Source organism: Notothenia coriiceps, unplaced genomic scaffold (genome assembly GCF_000735185.1).
Source record: "Notothenia coriiceps isolate Sejong01 unplaced genomic scaffold, NC01 NC01_scaffold00020814, whole genome shotgun sequence".
In the NCBI taxonomy this organism is placed as follows: domain Eukaryota; kingdom Metazoa; phylum Chordata; class Actinopteri; order Perciformes; family Nototheniidae; genus Notothenia; species Notothenia coriiceps.
In genome coordinates this window covers 18,726-30,637 of record NW_011353515.1, presented here as the reverse complement: position 1 = coordinate 30,637, position 11,912 = coordinate 18,726, and the positions used below count along the sequence as shown (strand labels likewise).

General features: G+C 40.5%; 1 protein-coding gene across 1 annotated transcript in view; it reads left to right on the top strand.

Annotated features, from left to right (window-relative positions):
- The first annotated feature begins 4,842 nt into the window (after nucleotides 1–4,842).
- The window catches only part of LOC104952931 (roundabout homolog 2-like), a 21,918-nt gene continuing 14,848 nt past the window's right edge, over nucleotides 4,843–11,912 (top strand). The window contains exon 1 of the mRNA XM_010779838.1: nucleotides 4,843–5,374. Coding sequence (XP_010778140.1) covers nucleotides 5,311–5,374 — 64 coding nt within the window. The 5' untranslated portion in view covers nucleotides 4,843–5,310. The remainder of the gene's footprint in view (nucleotides 5,375–11,912) is intronic.

The following is an 11,912-nucleotide window of genomic DNA, read 5'->3' as shown; positions in this document are numbered from 1 at the left end:
TAGAGGAAATGTGCAGAATATGACAGTTTAATGCTGGAGGTATACACACATATTGATAGATGTCTTGTAATGCACTGTTGAGGAACCTGCAAATCAAGTTTTTCAATCATTTTCGAATTAGTGTTGATACTGCAAGGAGACATATTGTGTGAAAAGAAATGTAAGATGTTGTTTAATTGCTGATATATTTATGATCCACGTCACGTATTCAGTTTTGGCGGCATATGTTCCTGTTTGTCTAGAAGTCTTCTCAGCAGGGCTCTATAAATAGAGAACTACGGCAGATATGTAATATTTAATGAAGCCGAACCGTGTATTACAATGGCGTTATGTGATGACTTTCAAAGAGAAAAGCAAGCACACTCGGAATAAAGTATTATTTTTATTTTTTTTAAATGTTTTCGGATTTCACATGGCATAAACACCATTTCCCAACGTGCATTGCGGCTAAACCATCCAACCACCGAGCTGAGGAACTTGCCTACGTCTGTTTCCGGTATTTGTTTATGACGATGTGATGTGAGATGTGAGACTGGGTTGGAGAATTGCACAGGGGAAAATAACGTATCTATGCCACAATTTTAGATGCAGATTTTGTTAAACTAATACGTTTGCGCTGTGAACCAACACTATAAATTGACGGGGAAGGGGGTAGCAATAAAGGTAACACCATTAAACAGTTACACAACATAACAGAAGTAATATCGATAGCAGCGTCCCTAGCAACCACCTTGGTAACAATGAAAACGTTGTATGGACACAAGGAGGTAGGGGGGGGGCGCCTGGTTATTGAGAACTTTGTGTGTTAGCAGAAGGATTTTGAAATGTATTCAACAACTCATATTTCTCACATCAAATGACATCAAAACGCATTTTAATGGCCAAACTAACCTTAAAATAGGCATTTTCCAGAATAAAACGAAGGTTGGCCATGTTTTTTTTTTCTGCGGAGACAAAGTTGAAGATCACGTGACATAGACGCCAGCCATTGGAAATGAATGGTGAAAAAAAACGTAGGGATACTACAATTTCAGAGGCGTTTTTGTAGAAATACTACGTCCCAAGTTGTGGACCAACTGGGTTGGTCACACTCAAGCGCTCATTTCATACTTTTCTATTCTATAAGGTAAATATACTTAATTTGTTATTCTATTGTGCACTGCTTTATAATGTGTACACATGTGTTTTAATACCATAGGCAAAACCTTGACACACTATATAAAACGTGTTACCATACATGTGTTCAAAGTGCAATAGATGGAGCCTTTAATGTTGTACTGGATGTTCAGAACTCATCCTTTAGAGAGCTGATATCAATCATCATCTTTTCACCAAATGACAGACTTTATAAAACCCATAAAGAACAACCATTTGGATTTCTGAGAATAAAGTTCACTCTTGATATTGTTCTTTATTTTTATGAAAGCATTTCATCAACTCTAAACGATGAAGAATAATGGAATTGCTTATAGTTGTGGCACGCTCAGCCAGAAACAAAAGCAATCCAGAGGTCAGGCATACATCATCATCTCAATCCTTTTAAAGTCACTATTTATTTATGAACAGAAGCCCAGTCGCCCCCCATTGCATTAAGCACAGAACCTAAACAATGAAGCACACATGCCTTGGTTTTTTTCTTCATTTATATTCAATTTGAGTTCTCTTAATGGTAATGAGTTGTGTCAATGTAGTGCATTGTTAAAGCAGTGGATTCTTCATCAGATATAGAACAACTACACGCTGCATTTATCATTTAGTCCAGCATTTGACTTCAAACATTGTCGTATAAAATGGTTGCTGAGCTAAGGATATACAAACTTGCTGAACACTCAAACCTCTCAAGTGAAAGAGACACTACAGAACATAGTGCTGCCAGGAAGGGTTTTAATGCTGGCATTTCCCGAAAGTGGATTCGAAAGGTCTTTTCAATATGTTCAAATGAATGGCAAAAATCACCTCATAAATCCCACCCTTTGTGTATGGAGAGGGCATAATTATATGATGTATGGCTCAGCTGCAAGTGTGCAGCACAGCACGGAACAGCACTGATGGGCTGTCCTTGTAATTCACTACCTAATATGGATAATTACTCTAAATTCATGGAGTGCTTGATTCCACTGACAGCTAAGCCAAATGTTTGACGAAGACACAACAGTAGCAGCATCAGTCACAGGCGAGCGGAAATGCATTTAGTGGAGGGCCTCATCATGTTTTATTCAATCACAGAGCAATGCTCAATTAATCAGTTTCTGCAATTAAATTAAACATGTACATGCATAAAACATGAAAGAAATATCAGGGGTGTTTAAGCACTGCTTGGTTCTCTGGGCTGCTGCAAAAATAGAGGATGTCTTGTCAGTCTAAAACACCAGCCTCTGTGACTTTAGTTATGGGGAATTACTTATTTTCACCCCATATCAGTAGCTGCGTGTGACAGAATGTGTTAAATCTCATCTTAGTATGCGCTCCCTGATGCATACCACCATCCAATGCATTTCTATAAATGTCAAGAGCTGTGTGTTTACTAGATCTGCCTGACCCCTAATATGTATTCAGCTCAGCAGCACCCTGCCCAATCTTTCCTTATTGCTTCATCGCAGGAGGAGGCTCTGGTGTGTCAGCTCTCATTGGCTGCAGTTGGCCACATCTTCCGGCACATGTGATGTTGCTTTTCGCTTTCCAACAAGTGCAGGCAATGCCAGTGCTCAGATAAATAGTGACATTTTGCAGTGGTGAGGTGGTTTGTTTGTGCCTCTAATGCCTGACTCATGTCCATTACCTGATTGGTATACATAGCACCACATTTGGCTTGATCAAAGGTCTTTCACATGTTAGACACAAACCCATTTGGATTCAAACTACTGCCAAAATAATTTATACCTCTGTGTTTATATAACAGCTTTGTTGACATGAATAACATATTGAATAGTTTAACTTCATTTTTTTACAAATGGATTTTTCAAGTAGAATATAAAAGGGCCTTCATACTTTCTGAAAACCTAAATAAGCGTATATGTTATGTTATATTATTTTATGTTATGAAAGGGTTAGTATGAACATTCATTCTCACATTTCAAATAATTAAAAGATAAACAATGCTATTATGAACTTTGATGAAGCTGATAAGTTTGTCCTTTAATCCATGTTACTGTAATATGTCCCCTCCTGAAGATGGAAAGGTTGCAGTATTAAAGGTCACCTAGTATGCAAAATTCACTTTTTCATTTTTTTAACATTTACATGTTTTTCTACATCAACATGTGTCTCCTCTGTGTAAAGACATTCTGAAAGTTTCCGGAAAAAATATTCACTCACTTTTGTCCTGATTCATTTATATAAAAACCTGTCTGAAAATGAGTTGATCAGATTTTGTAAATTTTGACCACTTTATGATGTCATAACGATTTTTTGGCTTGTGTAACCATTAGCCAATCAGCAACCAAACGTAACCCCCCCCCCCTTATCACCTGAATCTCCTCCTAGAGCACCATTGAGTTCTTTGTAATCAAATCTCTCTCAGAGGGGCGTGGGGAGGGGCTCCTTATTTTCATCCAAAGTAACAGACAGAGAATCAGCACTTTTGAAACAGGGCTGAAACAGAGGGGATTATGGGATGCTGTTTGGGGTTTCAGCCAAACACCTCAGAGACATGTTTTGTATATCTGAGACCTATAATATATTGATGAAAAACTGTATAATAGGGGACCTTTAAAAATAATATTTAATGCAATATAACAGAATCGAACTTCAATTAAACCTAAGAGGGCAGTACATACAGTATGTGGCCCATTTAAATTAAAGATGTCAATAAAATAATAATCGTACAAAGTGCTTTCAGAACACTCTTTATATACACTGAAAACGCAATAAAATACAAACCAGCAACATATTATACGACACATTTTATAACACAGTAAAACAAACAGGAAGTTGACAAACATGAATTAAATCTCTTTAAGCAATTCTAAAAAAACTGTGTTTTTAAACTGATTTAAAGGACCAGACCTAGCAGACAATACATCATTTGACTAGAAAGCGTCTTTGGCATTAAGTACTTCACATGATTTAAATGAAATTGTTGTTACCATGTTCCTGTTTATTTTAGAAAATAAAGAATATTAAAAAGACGGATCAGTTTAGGTCGGGTGCGCTGGCCCTTTAAGAAGGTAGTATCGGATGGTAAAGTTGCACAGAATCAACCACGAGTGAAGCGGAAGCCGGGTAAGAGTGCCTTCAAAATAATATTACACAATGGAAAAATCAATTGAGCATTTTTAGTGTAAGACTACTTTTCAACAATATGTATATAATCACTATATTACTTTCATTGAGTAATATAACGCATTGCTGCCTGTGTGAAGGAAAGGCCACATTAATGATGAGGGTCTTGATATGTAAAATATAGACCTTCTAAACATTATTTACTGAACAATAAGTGAAAACAATTGTAACCTGGGCCTGTTGGGAATTTAGAGACAACACATAATTGTAAGCTTCATACTGTTTGAATAATATGCATCTAGCAGTAGGCCTATCCAGTGTTACACACCACACATAAACCCCATAAACTGACTGTTATGTGTATGAAAAGGTTGTGATAGTGACTACATGGGGAATTACATAAGAGTGTTTCAATTTAACAAATTGAGTTGATGAAATGTATTTACATCGTACAAAACAGAGCGTTACAAACACGTAGCAAAACCCTCGTTTTATCTTGAAAGCGCAACCGGAACTTCATTATCTTACTATAGCTTGTTTCATCGCAGTGTTGTGGCAGCGGGACCGTGTTGGTTGTGATGAGGCTGTAGTAATTCATTCCTAGCGGAGCAGAGGAGTGGACACAGCGGCTACACAGGACACATGGAGCCCTGTGTCTAACACATTTGACTGTTCCTCCCACTGCGAGGACTTCCTGCGCTTTGGGACTAACTCTCTGTCAGTGGAAGCCTTTCTGAGTGTTTCTCCCCTCTGTGACGGCAGAGAACGGGACTGAGTGACCGGGTGCTGCTGCCGCTCTCTGCCGCCTCTCCTCCCATCACCTGCGGCTCACTTTGTAAGGACTGTCCGCTGTTTCCGTCGCAGACTTTTGGAGTGTTATCAAAAGTTACTATGTTTGAACTTCTAATTTAATTCCATCCGGCTGAGATGCTGCCTGTGGAGTGTGAAGCTGTTTGCATCCTATATACCTGACATCCTTGGCAGTGGCACGCCTGTTTGGATTTATCTCAGCTGCTGGACACCCTGTCTGACTAACTGCTTTTCCTGGAGACTGTTACCCACCTTTTCCATGAAACATCTGAGAGGATAATGGAGTACCACCACACTTTGGTCCACCTACTGGCTTTATTTGCATTTATAACTTTGGCACATGGTAAGTTTAAATTGGCTGGCTGGCTGGTTGTGTGTGGGTTATGTGTGCACAGATGGAGTTGATGTGATCCAAATCAGTGGTTCCGAACTAGGTCTGACTCTCCAGGGCAGAAGACATTAATTCACTTGTACATTCACTCATCCACCCCTTTCCTTACACCAATATGGATCCAAAATGTACTAAACCCTGTGTCTGATTTTGTGGGGAAAATGAGTAATCCTCCTGCATGATGTCATTAAAAGGCCACTTAGACCAGCAGACACAAGAGTAGCCCATATGCAGCTTTACTGTGTGTCTTGCCCAAGGGACCTTGGATTAACACCAGCATCTGCTCCCCACAGCAATCTGACTTTACTGTGACTCTAGCCTGCTCGTTTATCTCTATTATCAGGCCTATTAGGGGAGACATATCCTGGGCACAGGGCACAGGGCACTTGGGGAAACAGAAGCAGTGTGATGCAGTTCCCATTTACTGATGCAGTGTGCTTTAAGTGAGCATGTTAGAGTTTGGGGTGTATTTCCCCCTGTGGGCAGCAGTGCTTAAAAATGTATGATTTGTTTTTTTCCTTTTGCTTTATCGCGTATTGGATAAAATCCTTCTCCAGATGCTGCATTTTCTTCTATGTCCATCCCATTGTGCTCTTCTGTTGTATTGTGTAGATGTGTGCTTCTGTAGTGATAGTGAATGCAGAGCAGATGGTTACAATTGAAGTACACAGCTTAGTTTCCTTGGGTTACTCCTCCACTGAATCCATATTTGCATGTGTCCAAAGCAGCATATTGGCTTTGTTGTTACAGAAAGCTGCAGGATCACTGCCGGCACCCCATGAGCCAGATTATGACTCTCACTGCTAGACTGAGTCATCTCCAGGTCCTCCATCACAGATGTATCACCTGTAAATCACTATGCTCTTTGTCAGCATACCTCTGTCTTTGTGTTCGACACAGAAACACCACCCAATGTGATGTACAAAAGCACTTTTTCCCGTCGCTTGTAGGATGTTATGGTTTGTGACAGCGTGGTGTCTGTGTGCCCGACCCACTGCTGAGGCTCCCTTTAAAAGGCTGTAAACATTGGCTATGAACCTCAGAGCATACGAAGTCAGCATCTGTGAAAGTGCTCCTTCAGTGACTCCAGATGCTCCCAAGGGACTACAAAGAGCTTCTTATTTCACTTCAACAAAACTCACTGAAAAAAAAGCTTAGACTGTTTTTAGCCTTGTTTTTTTATTCATTGAAATGTACATTTGAAGAAGCATTCATCTCACATCCTGACTCTGAGCTTCAAGGTACACTGACCCATCTGAAACATTGACTTTAATTCAATGTATCATGTCACCAGATTTCACATGACTGTACTAGGTGAGTTGATAGCAATACTATTACGTTTAAATGCATGTTAGGTTGAACTATTGCTTTCAACTAACTAACCTAATACAGTTATGTGACATTTGTTGAGATCTTCTTCTTCTTCTTTCGTGTAACGTCAGAGGTCCAACTCGGTGTTGCCCGCATCTCTGGTCCTACGTCGAAGAGGCTGGCTTCCAAGGGTGGTCTATATAAAGGGCAGGTGGTTTTGTTGACATAATACACTTCATTAAAGTCCACTTATTAGTTTTTTCAGTGTGATTAGGAAAACATATCTGAAGGGCCCCTTCATGAGGGGCCAGAGTCACATTACAGGGTTCTGACTGTTTGGCCAGTAAGGAGACACAGCAGTGTGCACTTTGACTGTCAGTCATCTCCGTCACCATCAGTCAACACAGCGTCTCCGTCAGCTCTCCCCAAAGACCATGTGTTTGGCATGCTCCGATTGAAGTCTTTGGGTGTGGGGGTGGGGGGAAGACAGCTACCTTGTTGTCTCGACTGTCCCCGAACAGACCAGTTACAGAGCAAATAGCCCGTGCCAAACCTTGATAGTACTCACACTGTAATTACCGCCTGAGCATACAACTGCACTTCCTTTAAGGAGGGGAGTGGTGGGGAGAGTTAACACGATGTCTCATTGTTCAAAGCGCTGTCTCCTGAAGTTGTGTATTTTCACTCGAGACACGCTGTCGTCCTCGGAGTAGAGGGCTTGAATGGATTGGTCAAGGACAGGAGTTAAAGCGTTTGTGATTAAATACTCCTAAAATTAATTCCCAGCAAAGTCAGATCTGTAGCTATGCCCAGGTTTGGAGGAACCTGCTTCAAACTCAATTTAGTGGAGATGAATGGAATTTGGTTACAAATATGCAGAATTGATTTCAAAGAATCAAATGGTGTGTTCCAATGCCAACAATACCCTTATATTTAGTATGCCAGATTAAGTTTATTCTGGTTTGTTTTGTGTTCGCACCTTTTATGCCATTTTATACTTCTTTGTATGTTTTGTGAGCTGAGCTGTGTGATTTGATATGTTATGTATCTCTCTGTACAGCACTTTGGTCTGGAGGTTTTAAAGTGCTATATAAATAAAGGTGGATTGGATTGGATTGGATTTAATGTGTAAAGGTGTGGACAGCTAGTTCTGCAAACTAAGGATTATTATTATTATTATTATTATTATTATTATGGGTTAATCATTCTGTTGTTTTCCTTAGTATACAAAGTAGTAAAGACAGGAGGTCAAGAACCAAAAGTCTGTGGTCATAATTCAAGATTAAGAGGCTTGAACATGGACATGTTTTGGCACTTTCAATTATTAATCAAAAGCAGGACATAGAAAAAAATATATAAATCCAAACTATCTGCATGGCTAGATATCCCTGGGTGAGCAAAGTGTCAGTCACCGATCATACTTCACAACCCATTCCGTACACCAGTGTTTAAATACATATTGTGATTTTACTGCTCATCATTTAAAAGCCTTCACTGAAAAGACAGAACCAGTTTATAAGATATTATTAATTACAAAGAAATTATTAGTTACAAATTAAATTAATTACGATCTGGTTTATGTTACATTCACAGTTTGCACCTGAATGCCTCAGTGGGGGGCACTAACAGTCTCAATCTTGTAGTCATTACCATGTTGTTGATGTCAGTGACTTGCAGCAGTGTAGTGGATGAGTCATTACAGCGCAAAGAGGCGACATACAGTAACTCTGTGTTTGCTATTGGCACTTTGGCAACATGTCTGTTTTTATCTGGAGACAGTCAGAGCCTTGTAGTCATTTTAAAGAGCTAACACACTCTCAGTCAGTATACCTTCCTTCTCCCCCACCTGCCTCCCATCTGTTCCCCACATATCAATTAGCCCTTCAATAGCCCAGCAAGTACCGGTACGATGCATGACAATTGAGCCATATCTCCTGAAAATCGTTGAAGTACAATTGAATCGTAATTCACGCTCGCTGAGTAATGACAGTCCAAACGCCGGGCTGGAACCAAACATCCTCTTCCTGTCATCACTGACTCCACTGCGTTAATCAGGCTCTCAAACTGCTGTTTGAAGCTTGGTTGCCTATTTCCGGCTTTTTACAAAGCTCTTTGCTTGCTAAATTTAGAAATAATAAATAAATAATAATAAAAATAAGCAATCAAAAAGCTTGGGTTCAGCTGTATTTTTGTAAGTTCATTATGTTTACCTTTGATAATAGAATTTCATAATCCCTAATATTCATTACACAACAGTTTATTGACGTCTCAGGATGCATTATTAACAAGTTAGTTGTGCATTTGACTAGTAAGTGATAAAAAATGCATAATCTATTTGCAACTATAACCGCAGGGTTAGATCACCTCTCCTAACAGTTCATATCTATCCTTCTACAAAACGCCAGAATAAACACAGAATGGGGCAGAAGAGGAATGGAATAAAGCGGGTGGAGCTCTTTAACAGTGCTGCTGACAGGATAAGTCAGCTATTCCCTCTCCCTAAAGTCTCAAGTGCCGCCGGCTAAGGCCCCCGACACTGCCTGAACGGCCCACCTCGGGCTGCAGACAGATGGATGGCCCCCAGCATTAGTTCCACTGGTTTTAGGAGGGTTGCCCTCTATATTGAGGGGGTAACACTGAGTCAGACATGGAGTGAGCTGCCGTCCCACTGTAATGAAGTGTGGTCAGACTGAGGGCGGGGCTATTGTTGCGCTGCGTTACAGTGTCAGATAATACTGTTACTAATTTGACAATAGAGGTGTTGTTTTGTGTTGTATGCACTGAATCAAACCTGATTTAGAGTGATTGAACCAAAAGTGACACACATTAATTCATATACTGTGGCAACATGTCCTCATCAAACACAGGCTGCATCAATCTGCTTACTTTTGTCTTCAGAGCTTCTAAAGTGTCCTTTGTTTGTTTATAAGACAGTGTGAATGTAAAATGTGTGTAATGATAGGATATCACACAAGGAGTATGACCTACACACTTTTGACATTCTACCACATAATATGAGCACTTCATGTTGGAATACTGGTTGCATTGGCGGACAATTAAGTCAGAGGTTAACAAGAAACAAATAAAACTGTATCAAATAAATATAGCTTACAACATGAAGAAGGGCAGTATATATGTTGGCTTGGATGCGGAATCCAGGGTAAAGAAAGCCTTAACATCGCATGTTGAATGGCATGCAAAGCCTAAATGTTGTGAGTGCAAAGTTAAAACTGAAGGCAATTCATATCTTCTGGATTTTTCGCAGTTAGAGGACGTTATTAAAAGGCATCTTAGTGAATGGAACTGTAAAAGTGAGGAGGGCAAAGACATAGGCATTCCTATCCCCAGTGGAAATGATAGCGTTGCCTGTGGTTGTTCACTTTGCAGGGTGATTTAATAAGTCTAGCTGGCACAAATGACATAGTCTCTTTACACAGCATCAGTAACATCCCACCCTTTGTTACTGTAGTGTCTGACCACCCGTCTAACATGAGCTCATGGTTCTCATTAAGTGTGACTGGCAGACAGCCGGTCAGACCATCGTGTCTACAACTTTGTATTGTCCTCAGACTTTTCCGGCTTCAGTTTGAAGGCGCTGAGTCAAAGGAAAGCCCATGGGTGTATCTGCAGCTGTCACCGCCACGACTTTTTCTGCGGGTCGGACATATTTGTGAGAGTCTGGCGCGTTAAAGCTCAGCGAAGGAAAGAGCCAACTCATAACAGATCATTTTCAGCATTGGAGTATCAAGATGGTGCGGGGGGGAGGGATTTTGACAGCCGCTGTCATTTTTTAAGTGACTGGCTTTACGAGTGACAGGGACAGCTCTTTTTGAAAAGTGACAGTTGCTGCCGCTGTGAGATGGGACTGTTTACACACAGAAAGTGACTCAGGGATATGAGGCAGCTAAAGTGACTCTTTGTTTTCTGCAGCAGCCGTTTGATTGACGGTGTTGCATGATGTCCTTAATGGACATTCTTATTAAAGAAATGTGACTTTGGTGATAAGGCATTTAAAGTCCTCAACTTTGTATCTTTTATGTACAACTCACCACAGCAATGGAAAGTATTTGTAGCATTTAGAGAAGTGGGGCAGCTGGGTGTGAATTGTTATATAAAATCCCGTCTTAATCATACTCAAATATTCAGAAGGTTTATTGTCATATACAACTAAAGTGTAGATCTATGCGTAATGGAAGACTTGGGTCACAGGTTCCTCAACAATGCAATATAAATATATACTAGACATAATACAAATTTAAAAAACAACCACAATAAAAATAGTGCAAGCTCAGTCATTAAGTAGTCTTCTGGCCTGTGGGATGAAACTGTCCCTGAGTCTGGTGGTTTTAGTCCGGATGCTGCGGTAGCCTGCCAGACGGCAGCAGACAGAACAGTTTGTGGCTGGGGTGATGGGGGTCTTTTATAATCCTGATGGCTTTCTTCCTGAGCCGCTGGGAGTAAAGGTCCTCCATGGATGGCAGCTCCGTCTTGGTGATGTTCTGTGCAGTTTTCACCACCCTCTGTAAAGGCTTACGATTGAGAGCGGTGCAGCTGCCATACCAGGCCGTGATGCAGCAGTCAGGATACTCTCTATGGTGCACCTGTGGAAGTTGCAGAGTATCCTGGAGTCCATATTGAACCTCCTCAGCCTGCGGAGGAAGAAGAGCCGCTGTCGAGCTGTTTTGGTGATGGTGGTGGTGTGAAGAGTCCATGTCAGGTCCTCAGTAAATTTCGGTTCTATACGTTTGAAAACGTTGTTATTTATTGTGTAAGTAAAGAAAATTATGTTTTTTGAGAAAATGACTAGTCGTTGTGGTTTGTGAGAATGACTAAGACATGAGACTCTGAAAAAAGAAAAATGGTCAACCTTATTTTTGTTAGCTTACGGACGACTTGAACTGTACGTTTGGACCGACAACACAGAACGGTAATCGTTCAACCAAACTGTCACAAACTGGACTCTTTTGTCTCCCGGTCTGCTCAAAGTTGCTACTGTCGACGACAACGATCGTGTTATCGACTCTCGTTTTCGAATACAAAGTCTTATATTAAGGTTTTTTTTTTGTTACAAAGACTACAAAGACTCTGTCAATGTGCTGCCGGGGCTACCGCTGTTTACTTGCAAATTAGTGAGCGCCAAATGCGCACCCTCTCTCAGTCGGTCGAAGTCCAAAGAAGT